Genomic DNA, 22,236 nt, shown 5'->3' with positions numbered 1-22,236 from the left:
CCATACATTTTTAGGTTAATAGGCTCTCATACTGACTTTATAACATTACAATTGTACCCTATCAGATATTCTCTAGACCGTTGCTAGTGTATTCCTGTTGTTTCTAATCTCTGGTAAAAAGGAAGCAACAGAAAAACTTGAAGTTTTGGTTTTGAAAATCTGCATGTCTAGAAAGTGGCTTGTTATAAAAGTCATGGAGGTAATAGCCATTTGAAAGGTTGTTACTCTTGGATTCAGTATCTTGCTCTGCCATGTTTGTCACAGTGTGCACATTTTTACACTGTTCTTATAGAGTATACTTCTTTTTTTTTTCCTACCCAAATCAGGTGAGCGTGCCTAAATATATAAGTCTCATTTTTCCTGCTGTTCATTCTTGGGTGCATCCCATTATCCTATAGGTGCTGTCTTTTAAACACCATTCATATATAAAATGGAGTATACAATGGGAAACAATGTCTTGAAATTTAACATATATAATAGAAATGTGTTTGCATAAGTATAAATTTACGAGAAGCTGAGAAAAAATAACTCAGCTTAATGTAGTACGTGAAGACTTACCTGGGGGAGGAGAGAGATAGTCCTGGCAGCAGAGGACAGCACTGCTAGATGGCTACGGATTTATCTAGTTGATAAAGCAGGAGGTGAACTTTAGTTGGGGAAACCACAGGGTCAAAGCTCAGGTCTGTGCATGAGTCTGACAGGGATCTTGAATGGGAGTCAGGAGAAGTGAACTTGTAGATTTCTTCAGACAGTCAATGTGGATGCTGTGTGGTTAAAGTACGTGTTTGATTAAAACCACATTGAATTGGTTTAAATGGGAGAATTTCAAATGATAAGATCAGGATTTAAAAGGATTTTTTTCTGTTATATGAATGCATTGGATTGGGCACCAGAGGGAGTCAAAAGATGATAGAGGTAAAATAAACAAGCATCTAGAGCATTGGAAACTCAAGGATATATTAGGAATATATAGAAGCAAGTAACATGTCACAGTAGTTTAAATTGTCTGAGAACTATCAAGTCATGGAGGGAAGAGAGCAAAACATTTATTTTCAGAGTAGGAGACTATCTTAGTAGCTGTGTATATGTTATAGGGAAAAACAGTGCATGAGTACAGTAGATTCTCTTTGGTTGTCTTTTTCTGAAGCTGATTGACAAAATGCATGTCACATATGCATTTGTTCATGTGTAATAAGAAATTTCTGCTTACTGGTATTCTAAAGAACTAAAAGTTATCATAAGTCATATTCCCATTTGATGTTTATATAAAATACTGTGTTTTCATTAGCAAATGGAGAAGTCATACTAATATTTTTATTTTTAGTACTAGAAATAGATTAAATATCTTATTTAAGAGGATGCATTAATTCAGAGAGCTCAGAGTCAAATCAAGTTGTATCTCTCCAAAACTTAAATCATTGACATCATCTTTTTCTCTATTTCTATATATATTTTTTCCTACCAGGTACAATAAAGTCTCAATCTCCTTTAAACTAATTCTCTTTCGTTTTGGTGTTATTTTATTTTTTATTAATTGGTTACTTTATTTATTTACATTTCAAATGCTATCACTCTTTCTGGTTTCCCCTCCATAACCCTCATCCCATTCCCCCTCCTTTGCTTCTAAGAGTGTGCTCCTCTACCAAGTCCCCACTTCTCCCCTCTAGCATCCCCCTATGCTGGGGCAGCAAGCCTCCATAGAATCAAGGACCTTCCCTCCTATTGATGTCAGATAAGATAATCCTCTTCTGCATGTGTAGCTGGAATCATGGACCTATCCATGTATACTCTTCGATTGATGGTTTAATCCCTGGGACTCTGGGGGGTCTGGTTAGTTGATACTGTCCTTCTCCCTGTGTGGTTGCAATTCCCTTCAGCTCCTTTAGTCTTTTCCCTAGCTCTTACACTGGAGTCTGGGCTCAGTCCAATGGTTGGCTGTTAGTATCTGCATCTGTCTTAGTCAAATGCTTGTGGAGCCTCTCAGAGAACAGCTACACTAGGCTCCTTCTGTGAGCACTTTTTGGCATCAGCAATAGTGTCAGAATTTTGTATCCGCAGAAGGAATGGATCCACAGGTGGAGTGGTCTCTGGATAGGCTTTCCTTCAGTCTCTGCTGAATTTTTTGTTCCTGTGTTTTCTTTAGACAGAAATAATTCTGGGTTAAAAATTTTGAGATCTGTAGCTGGCCCCATCCCCAAATTTTGGGCCATGCATATGTACTGGAGGTGGTTTCTTCAGATTGTATCTCCCCTCTCTTGGGTATTTCAGCTAATATCATCCCCACTGGGTCCTGTGAACCTCTTGCTTCCCTGGTTTCTGGAACTTTCTAGTAGTTCCTGCCCATTCCCCACTTCCCACTGCTACATATTTCTATTCATTCTCTTGACCCTCTGAACTTCTCTCCTGCCTCACCTGATCCTGTCCCACTTCTTTTCCTCCTTCTCCTCTCTCCCTCCCAGGGTCCCCCTTCTAGGTAGGATTGAAGCATTCATACTTTGGTCTTCCTTCTTGTTAATTTCATATGGTCTGCAAGTTGTATTGTGGGTATTCTTAGCTTTGGGGCTACTATCCACTTATCAGTGAGTACTACCACGTGTGTCCTTTTGGGTCTGACTTACCTCACACACAGTGATATTTTCTAGTTCCATTCATTTGCCTAAAAAAATCATGAAGTCATCATTTTTAATAGCTGAGTAACTGTAAATATACCACATTTTCTGTATCCATTCCTCTGTTGAGGGACATCTGGGTTCTTTCTAACTTCTGGCTATTATAAAAAAGGCTGCTGTGAACATAGTGGAGCATGTGTCCTGGTTATATGTTGGAGCATCTTTTGGGCATATGCCCAGTAGTGGTATAGCTGAGTGTCAGGTGAACTATTTCCAATTTTCTGAGGAACTGCCAGGCTGATTTCCATAGTGATTGTACTAGCTTGTAATCTCACCAGCAATGGAGGAGTGTTCCTCTTTCTCCACATCCTTGCCAGCATCTTCTGTTGCCTGAGTTTTTGATCTTAGTAATTCTAATTGGTGTAAGTTGGACATGGGGAAGAAAATAAGCAGAAAGAAAGGGGAGAAATAAAGAAAAGGATATGTCATCACAAGAACATGTCTAAATGAAGTTGAATACAGTGACACAGCTTTAATTATGACAAAAACATGCAAAAAACAGTATATTCAGCCATTGAAAGATCACTTGCAACTTGTTGGAGACATGGACACCATATTCATCAGAATTCCTAGTGTGAACAGTAAGCTAAATGCTTGCTTTTCATCTGTTCTGTTATTTATGTATCAGTTGAAATGACAAGCATAGAAGAGGAAATAAAAGGTGCAGGTAGCTTTGTTTCTTTTTTCCCAATTTTTATTAGGTATTTACTTCATTTACATATCAAACGCTATCCCCAAAGTCCCCTATACCCTCCCCTCCCTGCTCCCTTACCCACCCACTCCCACTTCTTGGCCCTGGTGTTCCCCTCTACTGGGGCATATAAAGTTTGCAAGACCAAGGGGCCTCTCTTCTCAATGATGGCTGACTAGGCCATCTTCTGCTAAATATGCAGCTAGAGACATGAGCTCTGGGAGTACTGGTCAGTTCATATTGTTGTTCCACCTATAGGGTTGCAGACCCCTTCAGCTCCTTGGATACTTTCTCTAGCTCCTCTATTGGGGGCCCCGTGTTCCAGCCAATAGCTGACTGTGAGCATCCACTTCTGTGTTTGCCAGGCACTGGCATAGCTTCACAAGAGACAGCTATATCAGGGTCCTTTCGGCAAAATCTTGCTGGTGTATAAAGAGGAGCTCTTTTAGTTTTAATTCCCTGTCATCTCGCGGGGCTGGTAACTTTACCCACTCTGCTTCTTATTCTATTACCCTTTAAAACACATTAGGTGTAATAAGTCATGTTCTGCTGAAACTTTTATCATGAATCATAAATGTAATTCCTTCCTTGCCTACACAGCTCTGATCCCTCAGATCCCTTTTAGAGATTTCATGCACACAAGGCAGAGCTGCTTCCAGTCATCTGAAGCCTTACTCTGCTTCTTTCTCTTTTTCCTTCAAGGTTTTGTAGAACAGAGAAGATTCATAGCACACACACAAGGAACAGTTTCCCGGAATGTGATTTCTCTAATTCAGGTAACAATATTTGGCATGTCCTGTATTTTAATTATAATGGGTTCAGGCTTTCCACTGTTTTCCTTTGAATAAGATGTGTGGTGAGATTCAGATTTACTTAGTCACCTTTGGGTTTACTGTTGTCAAAATTGTGTATGTGAATAGATATTTTCATCAAACCTGTAAGTTCTTAAGCATTACCTATTGAAATGTCCCCTTTACTGGGTCTCTCTCTCTCTCTCTCTCTCTCTCTCTCTCTCTCTCTCTCTCTCTCTCACTCACACACACTCTCAGACTCCTTACAACATTTCTGATGCTGTTATATTTCCCATTCCCTATTTTGTCTTTCCAACTTTCATTTCTCATATCTTTTTGTTAATGAGTATTCTCTTTCCTGTGTCTAATGTACTGTTTAATATCTTTTACATCCCAGCTTTGATAATAAATTTTTTAAGATCTGATTAAAAAGTGTTTCTTCTATTAGTGATTCTTTTGGTTGTCTGACTAAATGCTCTATCCTGTTGTTTCATAGCATGAAGATATATATTGTCCATAATATTTAAATATGTCTAATATTTGCAGTATCATGTTTTCCTGTATTATTTCCAGTTATTTTGTTCCCTCTGTTTCTTAGATGTTCCTATTGTATGTGATGTTTTGTATTACTTTTTGTTGAATACAAGGCATTGTGCATGGGATATTGTAAAGCTAGTTCAGGGTTCCTGATGCTGCCCTCCTGGGCAAAGAATTTATTTTATCCTGTCAGGGAGTTAAGTAAAGAGTAGAGTGTCTTATGTAAAACATATTAAATTGATTTAGACTGGACAGTTTATATATTTCCTCACTCCAAGGTCATTGGAGATCACAAATAATATTGTAAATGTTAGATTAGAGACACTTAAATTTGGCAAGTTGTATGTTATTGTTTATATCTTGTTCTTCTGACTATTTTAAAAGTGTTGGAGGCCTCCTTATCTTTTCACTTCCTGGATGCCCACAGTTCACAAATACCTTATGGGTGTGTGTGTGTGGGGGGAATAGTACCACTGGCTTTACCATATAGTGATGCTTCTCTTTCCAGGATCTTGTCACTAAGGCCTTTCTGGTCTCAAAATAGTTACTAGTGTTTGTGTGTGGGGGCCACAGTTCACTGTGTAAGTGTTAGAACTGTACTGTGTTCTGTGTGTTTGTGTGTGTGGACCACAGTTCACTGTATAAGTGTTAGAACTGCACTGTGTTCTGTGTGTTTGTGTGTCTGTACCAGTGTTATGCCATGGTTCATCCTTTACTAAATGACTGTAGTTATAGTATTTGATAAAACATCACTTAGTGTTCACGAATTCTTTAATTAATGTGTGTCTATGTATCACTTCTTGTTATATTTCTTACTTTGTATCTTCAATCAAAAGCAAAATTTTGTCACTTTATATGATTTCCATTCAAATTTGGCATATTTTTAAACGAAATGGAAAAACAATAATAAATAAATAAAAATTAAAATGAATAAAATAAACATACATAAAAAGTAATAAAAATTTCAAAAGAAAATGTTTGTCAATTATTTTAATAGCCACTTTTCTTTGCCCACAGTTTTTTGGTTTTATTTGTTAATACACAATTCCTCCTTGGGGAATGTAATCCTCTATATTAGAATTTATTCTAGTGCTACTGAACGCTATTGCAAAGACACTTCATTTTTGCTGCCTGATACAAGCAAGGAAGCATATAGGGTTTGGTTCCAAAGATGAAGCTAGGTTGAAGACCATGTGCCAGGATGTACAAAAGAGTGTTGAAGTTATCCCTAACATGGCCTTTTGTTAATTCCCATTTCTATTTTATATTTTGCTATTAATTTTGTAAGTGAACATAAAACATAATGAGCTTCATTATTTTTGTGCTTGTTCTTTTTTATCCGCTCCTCAGCGTCCTCTTATCCTCCCAGATCCCTTCTTACTTGTCCTCTTCCTCTCCCAACATGGGTCCCTCAGGTGTTCCTGTCTCATGTATTACACCACACACTTGTTTACCCCTACTCCCCTTGGTGTTTTCTTATGCTAGTCTCATTTCTGTTTTCTCTTTTCATCATCCAAAAACATTTCTTTTTCATTCCAGAATGTTTTAGAACCAACATAATATAACTTGTCAAAAAAGTTAGCTTATTTAGACAATCTACTGTAATTGTTTAAAAAGTACTTTGTTCTGAAATAATGTAATGCTAGTTGCCAAATGGCAACTTTTTAAAATATATGTCTCAGGGCTACAGAAATGGATCAGTGGTTAATATCACTTGCTGCTCCTGGAGAGCACTGAAGTTGTTTCCCTGCTCCACAGGGATTTAATGACCTCCTCTGGCCTCCATTGAAACCTGCACACACACACACACACACACACACACACACACACACACACACACAGTGAGAGAGAGAGAAAGAGAGAGAGAGAGAGAGAGAGAGAGAGAGAGAGAGGCACAGAGACACACACGCAGACACACACACACACACACACACATACAAGTGCATACACATTCTCTTTCACACACATGCACCCATTTTAAAAGGGTAAATAAATCTGGGTAAATAACCTTTATTAGAGCATAACATGATTTTAGAGAAGTTATATGTGCAAAGTGGAATGAAAATTTAAACCATGACTATAGGCATGCATCTAGCCACTATTTTAAGAACATGATTATTATCATTCCAGAAATCCTCTCATATTGTTATTCTTTTTAAGAAGGTAGCTCTTTAATTTTTATTGATGCTGTTGTTGTTTTGTTGTTCTTTCTAGAGACATGGTCTCACTTTATAGTCAAGGCTAGTCTCAAACTCATCCTGAAACCAAATCTAATTAGAAACTCAGGTTCGTAACAAAAGTCAAAGTTTATCTGAGATTTTCTATCATAAGGCTGTGAGATCCTATTCAGGAGATGAAGTTCCCTGCTCAGTCCTGGACTTGTTCCCCCACAAAGTCAGGGCTAGGACACTTGAGTCTCATTACATTGGGTTTATATAGGAGTACTTGAAAATGTAACATTATTTTTCATGTTGTTTTTCTCTTTTTCACATAAAATAATTGTTCACAGACCAGAGTTTACACAGTGCATAGCCATAAAACTTTCTCTTCATTTATATTGAATCGTCATTTCAGCAGTTGCTTTATAGTTTAAAATAGCTATAGATGAAAAGCAAGAAGTAATGTGGGAAGTTTCTCTGTTTGGGCTTAAATCCTTGTTTGAACTTCCTGTTATAACACAGGCCAACATCTTACTGACATGTTTTTTGATGAGCTGCTATGTGTTTTGAAATCTAAGAGTCCCAAATACTTCTTTTATTAATAAACAGATTTACTTTACTTTCACACAGTTAATACAGGAAAACGGAATTGCACCAAAAGATAGTTTTGAAACGGAAAGCCTAGAGTAACCAAAGGTACTTTTCTTATGTAGCTACACAGTAATATTCTCATCTACACTTATTTAGATACCAGGATTAGACACAAAAATCTACATAGCACATGATGTTCACACATCAAGTAGAATAAACAAGGAAATAATATGCTTAAAATCTGTGTGGAAATTAGATGTGGTGAAGAAAATGTGAGATTCCAGCATTTAGGAGGCCAAATAGGAGACTGGTGAGTCCACGGTCAGCCCTGAGTTTCACAGTGAATTCCTTTCTAAAAAAGAATGAAACAAACAAACAAAAAAAGTTTTTCTGGATAGAGATAAAGCAGTGTGCAGTTTTACAGGAACTGGCACCTAGTGGGAAAGAGATGGAAGCTAAACATTAAGAGGATGCATTTGCTCACTGTACACTTATTTATAAAGTACTGAAAACATTGTTTTTCCTTCCGACAACAGGTAAACAGGAATAAATATCAATGGGAGGAGGAAACCAAACTTATATTGTAGAATTTATTCTACTGGGACTCTCAGAGAATCCTAAAGTACAAATCTTATTATTCTGTATTTTCCTGATCATCTATTTCCTTTCTGTATTTGGAAACCTGCTCATTATAATCCTCATCCAAATTGACTCTCGACTTCATACACCCATGTACTTTTTCCTCAAAAACTTATCCTTTGCTGACCTCTGCTTCTCTACAAGCATTGTACCCCAGATGCTGGTCCACTTCCTTTCAAAAAAGAAAACCATTTCCTTTATTGGATGTTCAATACAGATAGTTGTCTTTCTCCTAGCAGGGTGCACTGAGTGTGCGCTGCTGGCAGTGATGTCCTATGACCGCTATGTCGCTGTCTGCAAACCCTTGCACTACTCCACCATCATGACCCAGAGGGTTTGTTGTCAGTTGGCTATAGTTTCCTGGATCAGTGGAGCATTCGCATGTTCAGTGGACAGTGCATTTACACTGTGTATCCCTTATCAGGGACAAAATATAATTAATCATTACTTCTGTGAACCCCCTGCCCTCCTAAAGCTGGCTTCAGCTGACACCTATAATGCTGAAATGGCTCTGTTTTTAGTGGGAGTGATTATTCTATTAGCTCCTGTCTCACTCATCCTTGTCTCCTATGGGAACATCATCTCCACTGTGATCCGGATGCAGTCAAGGGAGGGAAGGCTCAAGGTCTTTTCAACCTGTGGGTCCCACCTCACTGTTGTGGTCCTCTACTATGGGTCTGGAATATTTGCCTACATGAGACCCAACTCCAAGACAATGAGTGAAAAGGATAAGGTTGTCTCTGTGTTCTACTCAGTTATGACTTCCATGTTGAATCCAATCATTTACAGCCTTAGAAACAAAGATGTGAAAGGGGCTCTTGGGAAGCTGGTTGGAAGACTGAGCACAGTCAAGGGCGGTGCTACAGAAATGTAAAGGGTACTTGAAACCTTTCAATTGACAATATAGTTCTAGCATCTTTATTCATTCTTTCCCTTGCTTTCTTCTTTTCTCACACATCACAAAATGAGTAAATCACATTTCTTTCCTCTGCCTCCCTTGAGTGTTGTAAATCCACTATCAAGTTAATAAAAATACAGAGATAATAATGTTAGAAATTTAATAGAAAATATGTTAAGATATGGTAGAAGAAAACTACTATGAATATCAAAATTACAAGCCATGCCTTATTTGAAGATCAGGGACATTTTATGAAGTTTACTGTCCTGAGAAAAGGTTTGATTACATGGATGTACGATTTCAGCCACCATCAATGGGCTAGAAAACAAACCTAAAGAAGAATGAGGTACAAGTAAAGTCATAGAATGTTCAGCAATAACACATTGACAATGTGACAAGGAATTGAATATGCTACAAGAAACAAAGCTTAAGGAAAATTTGAACAGTGTGGTCATAAGATTCACTAGTTATCCTATATTCTGCAAAAGGTCCTGTATTTGATATTTACTAGTTATCCCTGTAGGCATACTTAATCTAGAGAAGTGTTCCAACTGTAATATTTTCTTAGGAGCTTCATTTTGAATATCAATAATTGAATGAAACATTAATCTTGACAATCTGATTGTCACAGCACCACAATTTTTCAAATAATTTGTATTTAAGACATTCTGTCAGAGCTGCCAGAACAGTGAGAATATCTATGCATAATTTTCATCCTGTCTGTTAGTTTTGAATTTGAATTTGAGACACTTCTTGATCATTTTATATAGAATTCAACTGCTTATATCTGTACCTTTTTCAATGCATACTTATTGAGTACATTTTATTATAGTGTCTGATAAATCTGCATTTTTGTTATTAGTATTACAATTATTATACTTTGTAGGTTTGAGTACTTATAACTTGTTTTAGAAAATGCTTAAACAGAGATTTTAAAAAGTAGGTATCTGGAACAAATAAGGTATCAAATTATAATCACAATTAAAAAAGAATAATGCAGAAAACAATTGTTAGGAATGGTGACTGAAAAAGTTGAGTACTGATTAATTTTTCTGGATGATGCCAATGAGAGTGTTATGACAATAGCATCATGGAGAATCTTACTGAAGAATGAACTGATTACATGGAACAAGAAGGTAAAATATGTATCAGTCAAATGGAGACTACACATGTAAGATGAACAAGGCATGAAAATTCCAAACAACATAGTGTGAAAAGATGGAGGACTATGAGTGGAAAGGGAGAAGGCCTTAATCCTGGGCCTTAGAATGAAATCTAGTACTAGGTATATGGTAATAAACCAGTGCTTGTCATATCCCACATCTCCTCTTCCATGATAGGGCTTCTGGACATGTTACTTAGGTAGCTGAGAAACTTCTTACCAACTCTTTACCAGTCTTGTGCTGAATGCTGCAAAGCAGCACTTCACCCTCTGGCAGTTATAGTATCTGCTCTTTCTGGTACCACTTGGAGCTGTGTAGTAGTCTAGAGCCAGAACAACATAGGAGGTAGTGTAGGACTTGATGCTTAACCACAGGTAGAACTAGAGTTGGAAGTCTATGTGGTCCAAATGTGACCCAACATTTTTGTGTTGGTGACAATGAAACTGTCCATTCTATATCTTCTTTAACTACAGGTAACACAATGCTGAGGAAATAAATATTTACTGTTGAAAGAAACAAGAGTTCTGTACATGGTTCCCTCTGCAGTGGGAACTAGTGTGGGATAGACCCAAACATACATAGACCAGCACCATAGATGAGGGCTCTGACCTTGACCTTATTTCTAGGAGCTTATAGAAAAGATATTCTGAACAACATATCAACTATAGATTTGGAACAATTTTGGTCATAGGGCACTTACTAGTGTAAAACAATGGTAAACATCAACTACAGACTCAGCAAAACTGTATATAGGGTACTGCCTGTTGCCAATACTGCTTACGCTGAGAAACTGAGCAGCCTATTTAGAAATAGAGATCAACAAACTGTTATGAAGACTGTAAGAAACATCCAATATTTAATGAACAGACAATGTTGTACATTAGCAAACACTAGAAATTTTCAATCCTTGAAAATCAGAAAAAAATAAGATGTCAAAAATAGAACTTTTAGCAACTAGCATGGGTGAACTTCTGGACAAACAATTCAAAGCAACTGTTTTAAGAAAACTTAATGAACTTCAGTCAACAAAAACAATTTAGTATCCTACCAAGGAAACTTAACAGAAATATTTAAGTAACTTTTAAAAGGCAATCAATCAGAAAACCTGGTGCTAAAATGTATTACTAAATGCAATTAGAAACATAAATGAAAAAACAAGTCTACAGAAAGTTTTTCAAAGAGATAATAACAGAAAATTTCCCAAGCCTAAAGGACACACAAGTCTAGGCAGCGGAAGGTCAAAGAACACCAGTTATAACCAACCAAACCAAGTCCACCTCAAGACAATCATATTTTCAGAAAGTTAAGGACAAGAAAAATATTTCCAAACAGAAAGAAAAACTACACAAGAATGTCACTGCTTGCCTGACCTAGAATTCTCAGCAAAGACATCACAAATGAGCAGGGATGAAAGATAAATTCAGAGTTGAAAGTAAAATCTTCTAATCAAAATTAATATAACCAACAAAACTATTCTTTAGAAATTATAGATATACAAAGATATTACCAGACAAAGAAATCTGGGGCAATTTGATGAATTCCATTATCTAGTGGCTGGAGGCAGGCAGCCTGTTTGCACAGCAGAAATCCCCAGCATCTCCTAGTGGAGGCCTCCCTGGCAAGGCTGTATTCCTTTGTTTTAGTTTTGCTAGCTGGAGCCAGGTGACTCAGCTCTGCTCTCTGAGAAATCAGTTCTCCCTCCACCCCCTCCCAGACTGTATCATTCTGTGTGGTGTATTCCATCCTAGAATCTCCGAATAATTTTAAAAGTGGGTTCTCGTCTATTGTGTTGGGGACATCTGTTGCCGTGAGGTTTTGGCTGCACCAGTTTGTGCTCTCAGCAAGTCCCGTGCGTGCATCCACCCAGGAGCTGTCTCAGATCTGTGAATGGAAAACACATACACACAGGCATGCACACATGCCAGTTAATTTTAAAATGCCTCAGCTAATTCAAAGGCTGGGCACTCCTAAACCCTAAACCTTCCCCTGCGATCCCAAGCCCAGTTGGGGAAGGGGCCAGTGGCCACTTACTCACAAACTCACATGGCTGGTTGGCTTTTTTTTTTTTTTTCCACTACTGCCACCTCCTCTTCTTCCCCCAGTGCTCTCCATTCTCTCTGTGTTCTCTCACAGGGTTCCACCTGTGTCCAGCCATTACCCCTGGCATCTTTATTGATAAATTTAAAACCAACTGGAGACAGGTCCTTTGGTGTCTGGACACTCAGATTTAAAGCATTAGCACTGATCTTCAACATATTTGTATATGAAACTATCAAAAATTAAGTTAAAAATTCACACCAACAAACAATAGAAGATAATGTGAATGCATAATAGTTTATATGTCATTTAAGTCAGAGAAAAACATTAAAGAATAATTGAAATAGCAATTTGTTTAAACAAGGAATAGTGAGAGGTAATAGGATGAATCATCCTAAACAGTGGAGTGTGCTGGCAGAATGTGTCTCCCCAGCACTCTTCTAACAGCTCCGATCACCTCCTTATTCCTCAGGCTGTAAATGAGGGGGTTCAGAGCTGGTGTGACAATCGTATAGAACACAGAGATGATATTGTCTTGCTTAGGACTGTGGAAGGAACTGGGAAGCACATACATGAAAGTGGCACCCCCATAGAACATCCCAACCACAGTCAAGTGGGAGGAACAGGTGACAAGGGCTTTCTTCCTGCCCTCATTTGAAGGCATGTGCAGCACAGTGAATAGAATTAGTGAGTAGGAGGTAACAATGGCGGAGAGGGGGAGCAAAAGGAATATCACTCCTGTCACATAAACCATGAGCTCATATTGAGATGTGTCTGCACAAGCCAATTTCAACAATGGAGGAACCTCACAAAGCAGGTGTCTGATTTCCTGGGACATGCAGAAAGGGAAGTGCATTGTGTACACTGTGTGACCTAGTGCACTAAGGGATGCCAGGATCCATGACGTGGCCACCATGAGCCAGCAGGCTTTTGGACTCATGAAGATCATGTAGTTTAGAGGATGGCAAATGGCCACATACCTATCATAGGCCATGAAGGCCAGAAGGAGGTCCTCTGCACCACCCAATGTCATTGCTGAGAACAATTGAAGGGCACATCCCTCAAAGGATATGGTGTTGTCTCTGAGCAGAAAATCCATGATGGCCTTGGGGGTGACAACTGATGTGAAGAGGAGGTCAATGAGAGACAGCTGCCTCAGTAGGAGGTACATGGGGACATGAAGTCGGGCATCCACTGTGATGACCAGTAGTAGCAGTCCATTGCTGATCAGTGCCAACATGTACAGGGTTGTAACTGTGGCACAGAGCAGTTCGGGAGAGCCACTGCCATCCAGAATCCCCAACAAGATGAATCCACTTTCCAAGGTGGAGTTCCAGGGTTCCATTCTAAGCAGTCTTTTCTGCTTCCTAGAAACAGATGCATTGTTAGTAGAAGTCTTTCTAAAGGAATTCAACCCACTCTGGAATTCCCCTAGGGCATTGTGGGATGGCCAACAAGAATCTCATGCAGGATATTTTCTTTTCTTAGCTAAGTATATTCTCTGATTTTTGAGTGTTTTCATTGAATTCTGGCACATTCCCAATTAAATGGGTAGCAGCATATTGAGAACTCCAAAACTCTGAGAATCTTTTTCTTAAGGTTTTAAATAATTTGTGCACAGACAAATAACTTATGTCTGTTTTCATATTAACAACCATACCTGGCATTGATTTAAATTCTGTTTCTGACTGAAGTCTGCTTGTGACTACAATCAGATTTTAAAGATTAATTTGTAAATATTTTTATTTTCTAACTTTGTCTAGAGTTCTGTCTATTCTTCCTGATCGAATTGATAACTTTCTTGCCAGAGAAATCTTTGGTCCTTGAACCATATAATCTCTTGTATTTTTCTAATTCCCTCCTCTCCTTTACTGACTACTCTGTAGAAGTGAAAGGCAATGAATTGGTGATTGTGCTAGATCTTATCAACATGTTGGATAGAGTGGTACAGAAGGCATTTGCCTCTCTGAAGGCAGTGGAAAGAAGTTTGTTTAGGAGTGGACAAAAAAATTAGATGGGCTTCACAGAGGCACAGCAGATATCTATATTTATAGCACATGAGAAATGCTGTGAGTTACAAAAATAAGACAATTTGGGCAAGGCCCAAAGCCAAACCATTATGTAGGATTTAGAGAAAGACTATGACTGTAAATAATAGTTGACAGTCTTCACAGATGTTACCAGAAGGAAGTACTCCTGCCAAATACTGAAATCGCATGATAGTTGCACTTGAAGAAATTGAAAAGGAAAGGAAAGGAAGTATGCATGTGTATGTGGGGGGGGGGAGAGGAGCTACACAGCCTATATTTTAGAAATGCATGTGTTTCATAGCTAGGTAAAAGAAAAAGTAGGCATACAGAAAGAGAAATGAAAAACTCACCACTAAATGTATCTCCGCCAGCTGCACTTATTTCTTCTATGTTGTGTGTTTCTACTCTGGTTATCTCAGATCATGACCTTTAAGTGAGAGGATCATAACAGGAAGGGCCACATGATCCAATTGTTTTTTTACTCACTCAATCAAATTTTCCTAAGAACTGACCATGTTTCAGGACCTGCACTTGATTCTAAAGTAACTCTGAAAGTATGAAAATATATCACACAGAAATCTGTATCATAAAATCTTGATTACTGATAGTTGAATTAAACTATTAAATAGGTAGATCATAAAATAGGGGTTTCAGAAAGGATTTCCCAAGGAAGTATCACGTGAGGTGTTGGCTACATACAAATAGAATCTCGCTAAGTCAAAAAGCCCAGCAGTGCAAAAGGAGATGGAAGATGGCACCATGAAGGTCAGTGCATGGAAAAGCAGAGCAGCACATCCTCCTGTACTCCTCATATCCTAAACCAGGTACAGATGCCAGTCTGGGAATTGCCCTCTCAGCAGTGATGTTTCCCAGTTCCTTGGTACCTAACTTCTCCCTTGCTATATGTCATATCATATGATATCTGTTACCACAGAGTCAAACAGACAGAAACAGGTCTTAACACAGAAACCCTACTGGAAGCTCTTTGCTTATCTAAAACCAAGAAAAAATAAAACATCTTGGCGCAGTGTTTCTGGCACACGTGAGACTTGAAAATATACCCCTGTATAAATTTTATAGAATATTTATGGATAGAAAGACAAAAGGAGGAAGAAAATTACCTGGGACATTATATTAGATTACTGCTCAAGATCTGACAGCAGAACAGAGTAGTATTAAGGTGATATAAGTGAGGCCAAAATCTTACCTACTTCACTTTCAGTCAAGATTCATGCTTTCCTCCTATCCTGATCATTGTCTCTTCATTTTATCCTCTAAAGAGAAAGATCAGGGCATGTGTACAGGGCTAGTAAGAAAGAATTCATTTCTGGAAAATGGATTTGCAGTATGATGACCTCACACCAAGAGTTGCCAGAAGCTAAAAAACTAGGGGGCATTTCTGTACTTCATGTTGTAGAACTTTAGGTTCTCCTCCCTGGCCTATGACTCAGACTAAAAATATGTTTATAAATATGTTGGCTATATAGCTAGGTTCTTCTCTAACTGGAATCATAACTTAAGGTATCCCATATAGTTTAATCTGCTGGCTTTATTCCAGAATTCTTTCTCTTCCTGGACATCATATATCCTATTTCCTGCCTAAGCATAAACATTTTTAATTGACAGGTGATGCAACAATATAATACACAAGATATTCTCTCCAAATCATGGGACTATATAGAGGAAATGAAAGAAATGGAACTAAAATTTTGGAAACATGTTGTCATAACTTTGTCCCCTGTTTTATTGCTCAGTGTATTTAATTTTAAAAATTGTTTTCAATTGGCTTTTATTATTTTCAATGTCAAGCAGATATGTAGCAGAAGAGACTTAGACTGACATTAGATAGCCATATGTTAGTGGTAATATTCATCTGGGTGGGTGGGTGGTGGTTCAGTTACTAGGAGCTTAAGAAAATCCACATATGTGGAAACAAAGTACAAGTTTGAGTTTTATCATCCAACTAGCATCATGAATTTTAGAATCACAGGTTTACCCAGAAGGCAAGAATAAATGCAAGTGTCCCCAAACATTCAAAGTGGTTCTTAAATATCATGTCTAAAATAAAGATGCAGACTGAGAGACTCTATTAGGCAGGGAGTTTATGATGTGGCATTATAAAGCTTGCAACTCCCACATATTGCCTAGATCAGGGACAGAGTCCTTACCTCCAACACAAAGTTCAAGATTCTCAAGAAAAGAGAGGTGTTTCTTCTGGTGGGGTGCTCTTCAGACCTTGTGTGGCTGACGCTGAGATCACAGTCAAGTGGCCCTGCAGTCACTGCTGTTGCCAGTCCTTGCTGTGAAGGAGATGAGATCTAGGACAAGATCTTGGAAGAGAATAGGCTGGATCACTCAGTGTGTTTTCCTTCTAAGATCTGCAAGCAGACACTGATTCAGAAGGAGCAATGCCCGTCATGCTTAGCTAGCTTTGGAATACAAATCAAGAGTAGGCAGAGATTCCATGTCACCCCAACTCAAAATAGCAATCATCAAGACAGCAAGCAACAGATCTGAATTATGTTAAATCATAGCCTCAGATTCTCATATCTGTTTACCTGCAGGTGTCTATGGTATAAGGAAAGCACTGTAGAAATTGAAAAAAGAGGTGTGGGTAGGACTGCTTAAAGAATACCAACAACTGCCTAGTTTCATGATCCCTGGGGCAAAAATGAACCCCAAGCTTTGTCCTAAGGGAGGTTTGACAGTGTTGTCCTCCCAGACCACATGACCTCCCCAGAAAATGGTGCTCACAGAAACTGGATTTTAATGAATTCTCTAGGCATGTCATTTGTCATACCACTTTTGTACATGTCATCTGTTAACTTGGCTATGGGTCTCAGTTTTTCTGTCCAACATTGTCTTGCTCAGCAGTTCCCAACTAGAGAGACAGTACCAGGACCTGACCCAAATTGCAAAGGTCCTCTGTGTAGCATTTTTCAAGTTACAAAGGATGTGCTGTGGCCCCTGTGAATGCTCTAAACTCCACTTTTTCCTGTGCCTCTTGTGAGGCTTATTAAGATTCAAGAGGTAGTCAAATACATTAGCTAATACCAGGTTGTCTTCTATTTAACTTTAAGCAGGATTGACACTGAGATATTGGACCTTTCTACTCTGGCTCAGTCCTGTTTCTCCTCTCTACCCACTCCTGCAAGTGCTCAGGTGGTCATGTGCTTGTCAGTTGTCTCTACAGGGCTCAGATACTTAAAGTTCTAGAACAATACACAGAAACCACCTCATTAGTGTAATAAGAGGAAGATGGATCAAAAGGGCATCCCATATTTTGGGCCATGCCTTCCATGGTCAGCCAAAAGCCCCAGGAACAATGAGTTAATTCAGATAAATTGCCTTCATCAGAGATGACTCATATTCTTCAGAAACTAGATGCTAACACATGAAATACTATAAAAGGGAAGTTACTAGGGAGCACAGGCTAAGTTTGATATAGTACAAAAGTTATAATTTTATAGAATCTACAACATTGTTAAACAGGTATGTGAAAGATATATAATTTACCGAAAGGAAAAATGAAGGTGGTAAGAAAAGTCACACACATATGAGATAGAGTTTGGGGTGGTTTCCTGAATTGAGACCTTTTCAAAGTATTCCAGTGGATTTTACCAAGATGTCTGAAGAAACAAAACAAAACAAAGCAATAAAACTAAACTATTTACTGACAGTAATAGACCACTTCTCCATCTAGATACTATTACTATTCCTCTCCCAGCTGGTAATGTGATTAAGATAATGTTAGAGTAAGTCATACTTGTCTCCCTCCTGCGTTGCCTATGATGAAAATAGGTCTATGGAGGGATGTGGCCTTTTGTATCTTAGTGGGTCCACAGATGATCCCATCATAGAAACTGAGAACCAATTTCTCAAAATTTTCAGTTCATCCTTTCCTGCCTGGGGACTGAATACTAATAAAAAAGTTGGTCTTCATGTGGACCCCTAACAACTACAACAGGGGCTGCCTCTAACTCTGTTGCCTGCATTTACCCCTTTCGCCTAACTGGGCTGCCTTGTCTTGGCTCAAAAGGAGAGGATACACCTAGTCCTACCTCAACCTGTATGTTAAGGGTGGTTAACATCCATGGGAGGCCTCCCTTTCTCTGAGGAGAGAGGGAGGGAGGATGGGGAGATGGGAGGTGAGAGAGAGGAAGTGGGAGGAGAGGAGGGAGAGGAAGCTGTAATTGGGTATAAATAAACAAATTAATTTAAACAGTTGAGAAACGATTACATGGGCCTGGCCAGAGGGGGTTTCTTTCTGGTGTTAACCACTGATATTGTAGTTCAGAAGGCTGAAAGAAGTGGGACTCACTGCACCCAAATGAAGAAAGCTACTGTAAAAAGTACTTGGGAAAGTGGACACTCTTGCAAGAATGATCCTTTACAATCAAGATTAAGAAAGAATTGTCTTTAGTCTGTTTATTATTGAAAATAAATAGTGGAAAACTTTTGATTAATGCAACTAAAATGTCCTTTCTGTTAACTGTTCAGTTTAATGTATGTATAATCTTATAGTGTGGAAACTTAACGGGACAAATATATGTGTCTTAATTTTTCCCCATTGGTCATCTACTGAGACTTTGAAATTAACTAGAGAAAGCATCTGAAAATACCTAATAAATTAATTTTAATATAACTGTAAATAGTCAATTAAATTGGCAGTTGTATTTTTTTTACCTTATGCTAGTCTCCAATAACTACATAGAGAAACCAAAATTTATTTAAACCTGCACCTCAATAACTGAGCAGTTAAATGATCTACCTTTACTTTCTATGCTATTCTGGCTACTTCCCAGCTCTATCTCATGTTGCTTGCATATTATCATTGATCTGACTCTTTAGGTTTCTGACATGCTTCCATGGTCTCTCTCTGTATCCCTTGCTCGTGGTTCCAAATCCTCCATCCACCTTGCTGATCATAATCTCCCTCTCTCCCTCTTTCCCTCCCTCCTTCCTCTAGGTGGCAGACATCTCACCCTATTCTACTTAGCCATTGGGTGATCAGCATTTATTGACAAGGCAGAGAAGAGTAAGAATTGTTTACACAAACTTGAGACAAGAGATTCTTGGTATAAGCATTACAATGCCGTGCCAGGATTGAAACAAGATATGAGAGCAGAGAAACCAGTACTTAAATAACATACAGGTAAACTGTACAGAATGTATAAAAACATTATGCCTAAATTACCTTGTTATTTAGAGGATATAATATTGGGAGGGCTCCCTTTGCTTTTACTGGCCTGGTAGAAACTAGATATGAAGATCTGAATACCTGGGTAGAATGGGTTAGATTATAGTGTTTGTGCTCAGTAGGAATGATTGCTATCTCTGTGGGAGAGCACTACCTGACTTGAGTAATATTCTTTGCAAATATTATGCAAAATAAATGCATTCTAGTTTTGGTACAGGATAAGAACATGTAGGGAGGTAATACTGGCCAGCGGATATAGATCCTGCTTCTGGATGTATAAACAGTTCCATTCCGAATCTTCTCATCTCCCTTCATGCCTCCCATGACAGGGGGTAGTTTCCCTCTCATAAAATGAAATCATGACATTTGTACCAATGGCCTAAGTGTCTCAAATAACAGATGAAAAATAGCAATTACTATAAAGTCAGTGTCTCTCAAACTAGCATATGGCGACACTGTGGACAAGAGAACATTTACTCAGTCCTACCACCCAAGAGGAACCTCCACACTGCTTCATGGCCTCTAGTCCTCTGAAATCATAAGCCTCAAATTAAATGTTTTCTTTTATAAGTTGCCTTGGTCATTTTTTCATGCATTAGAAGCAAAATTAAGATAGGCTTACATATAGGTCACATGCAGTGACCATCAGATTGAATCTGTTTACTATGTAACTCTCTGAATGACAATATTTGAACAGTTTGCATTCTCTATATTTCTGGATCCAGACAAGTTAACATTTTCAGCTTAACCTTTCATTTTTTTCACAAAATTTCCAACACAGGCTTAATTTTTCCTGCCTCCTGTCCTTTGGAAATTCAAGGTGAAAGATCTTCACATACCAAGTATGAAATGTTCACAGCACCAGAACCAGAACTTCCCTGCAGAAGTCAGCTTTAGTTGCCCTGGCTCTGCAAGTCATAGCTCTGTCTCATTTCTGCTATGCAGCATCTCTGGTAACTGCTTCTTCCTCATTCTTCAATTCCTAGGAACCAAGTTCTTCATTCTCAATTTGACTTGCATCTTCTTCTCCTTGTAATGCCTTCTCATCAGCAGATACTTATTGTCAAGTTCCTCAGCCAGGGCCTCCTCCATGAAGACCAGTTCACCAGGCACCAACACTAGAGAACAATTTTAATGAATGAGTCTGAATACTCTTGTTCGCATTCTTCATTCTGTATGACAATTTTGTCATGAAATGAAAAAAAAATTGACAAAATGCCATTTTGCTGAAATTTTAATCTTTTAAAAACAAGAACATTTCTAGGTCCTAGAATTAAATTTGCTAACTCACTTATTGAATCATTTTTGTAAAGTTCAGCATAATTTCCCATGTATTGCATATCCTCTAGGCATCACTGTTCTTCTTGCTGAAATTATTTTATTGGGAGTATTTGGAGGGAAATAATTATTTGTCCTTTCCTCTTGTCATTATTCACAGTGCAGCTATATACAGATAATTTAGCTGTATAGTTTGGCTTCATCATACATCTTAAAAAACATTTCTTCCTTGTTTCATTACTGTCAGCAAAGTGTTTTTGTATAATTGGTAACCTGTCTTTGATCTTTTGGAGTATTTAAAATATTTAAATTAATGTAGACCCTCTACAACTCTAGTACTGTGGGTTTTTCTTTTACTTCCTGCCTAATTCTTAGAAAATGAAGGTCCCTTCAATCATCAACTATGGTATAAGGACAAGAGTACATACAGAAACTCCTGGACTTCCAGAGGTCAACAGTGAGAAGACCTTCCATGTATAGAGTGTATATGGAGCAGCCTTATGAAAGAGAGAAATAGTCTGGCCTACACGAGCTATAAATATAAGAAGCATCCTACCCCAAAAGCCTGGGAAACTTACTTTACGGTCAAGGACACAGTGCTAGACATGCTAGGAACCTGTGCTACTCCATTGTTACTACTTGTTTATGGTAAAGGAAATATGTAAGCTATTTGGGCTATGGTGCCAGTATTGTGTAGCTATAACCTCGCCATGAGGAAAGATAAGGAATTTGAATATTGTATGAAAGGAGAGACTTAGGACCTCAAAGCTCATTATTGATAGAAGACCTCAGGAGAAGCAAGCTAAGAAACATACCCAAGAGAATTCATTAACTCACTATTTTCTAGACCCAGTATTTCCATTTCAGCTGGGATATGAGTCCCTCTGAAGATATGCATAGGATAAAGCAGAGAGGAGGCCATGGGACCTGAAAACAAAGCAGCTTGCTCCTAGACAAGGCCCTGGCTTGTGCCCGCCCTTGGGAACATTCAGATGGAGATAGCAGGAACTTTTGAGCATCTTTTTGAATTTCTACTTGCTTGATGAAGCTTTGATCTCTGCTTCCAGATGGTGATATGACTAGAAAAACCTGAGCAGCAGGACTCAAGAGTTTGAAAACTTACATGAAGTTGGAGGAGCTCCATCTGTGTAACTCATCAAGTGTGAGAACAGGAAACCCATTTTCCTTGCTCTCTGGGACACTACCTAAAGTTTGTTAATAGCCTGGCTGTTCCCACTGACATTTTCAGAGTGCATCTGTAGATGAGAGGAAGGAATAAAATAGCATTGGCACTTGACATCGGAAGGATACTTAATACACTTTGCCAACTTAGCAAAGTTTAATCCAATAGAAAACTACTGGGGAAAAAAACAACCTACATCTGTATTCTCCATCGGTAATGCAACATCCTCAATCACTAAGAAGCCCCAAAGGAAGGTGGAGTGGTTAGCTACTTAGGCTTTTGACCTCCCAAGGTAAGGAATTTGTATCTGTTTAAATAAAATATATAACCTCCCTTTATGCATTTTGAGACAAAAATCAATGTAGTGCAA

General features: G+C 38.4%; 2 protein-coding genes across 2 annotated transcripts; one reads left to right on the top strand and one right to left on the bottom strand.

Annotated features, from left to right (window-relative positions):
• The first annotated feature begins 7,908 nt into the window (after nucleotides 1–7,908).
• On the top strand, nucleotides 7,909–9,024 carry LOC110335688 (olfactory receptor 2D3-like). The gene has a single exon (XM_021217996.1). The coding sequence runs from the start codon at nucleotides 7,995–7,997 to the stop codon at nucleotides 8,949–8,951; it is 957 nt and encodes a 318-aa protein (XP_021073655.1). The 5' UTR covers nucleotides 7,909–7,994; the 3' UTR covers nucleotides 8,952–9,024.
• Nucleotides 9,025–12,457: 3,433 nt separating this feature from the next.
• LOC110331703 (olfactory receptor 2AG2-like) lies at nucleotides 12,458–17,353 on the bottom strand. Its single transcript, XM_021212526.1, has 4 exons — nucleotides 17,311–17,353; nucleotides 16,374–16,583; nucleotides 15,413–15,479; nucleotides 12,458–13,542 (listed from the first exon to the last, which is right to left on the bottom strand). Exon 4 carries the CDS (start codon nucleotides 13,518–13,520, stop codon nucleotides 12,570–12,572), a length of 951 nt encoding a protein of 316 aa, XP_021068185.1. The 5' UTR covers nucleotides 13,521–13,542; nucleotides 15,413–15,479; nucleotides 16,374–16,583; nucleotides 17,311–17,353; the 3' UTR covers nucleotides 12,458–12,569.
• Nucleotides 17,354–22,236: the final 4,883 nt, after the last annotated feature.

The sequence above is a fragment of the Mus pahari genome, chromosome 1, assembly GCF_900095145.1.
Source record: "Mus pahari chromosome 1, PAHARI_EIJ_v1.1, whole genome shotgun sequence".
Taxonomy (NCBI): Eukaryota; Metazoa; Chordata; class Mammalia; order Rodentia; family Muridae; genus Mus; species Mus pahari.
This window is presented reverse-complemented; position numbering and strand designations above follow the sequence as displayed.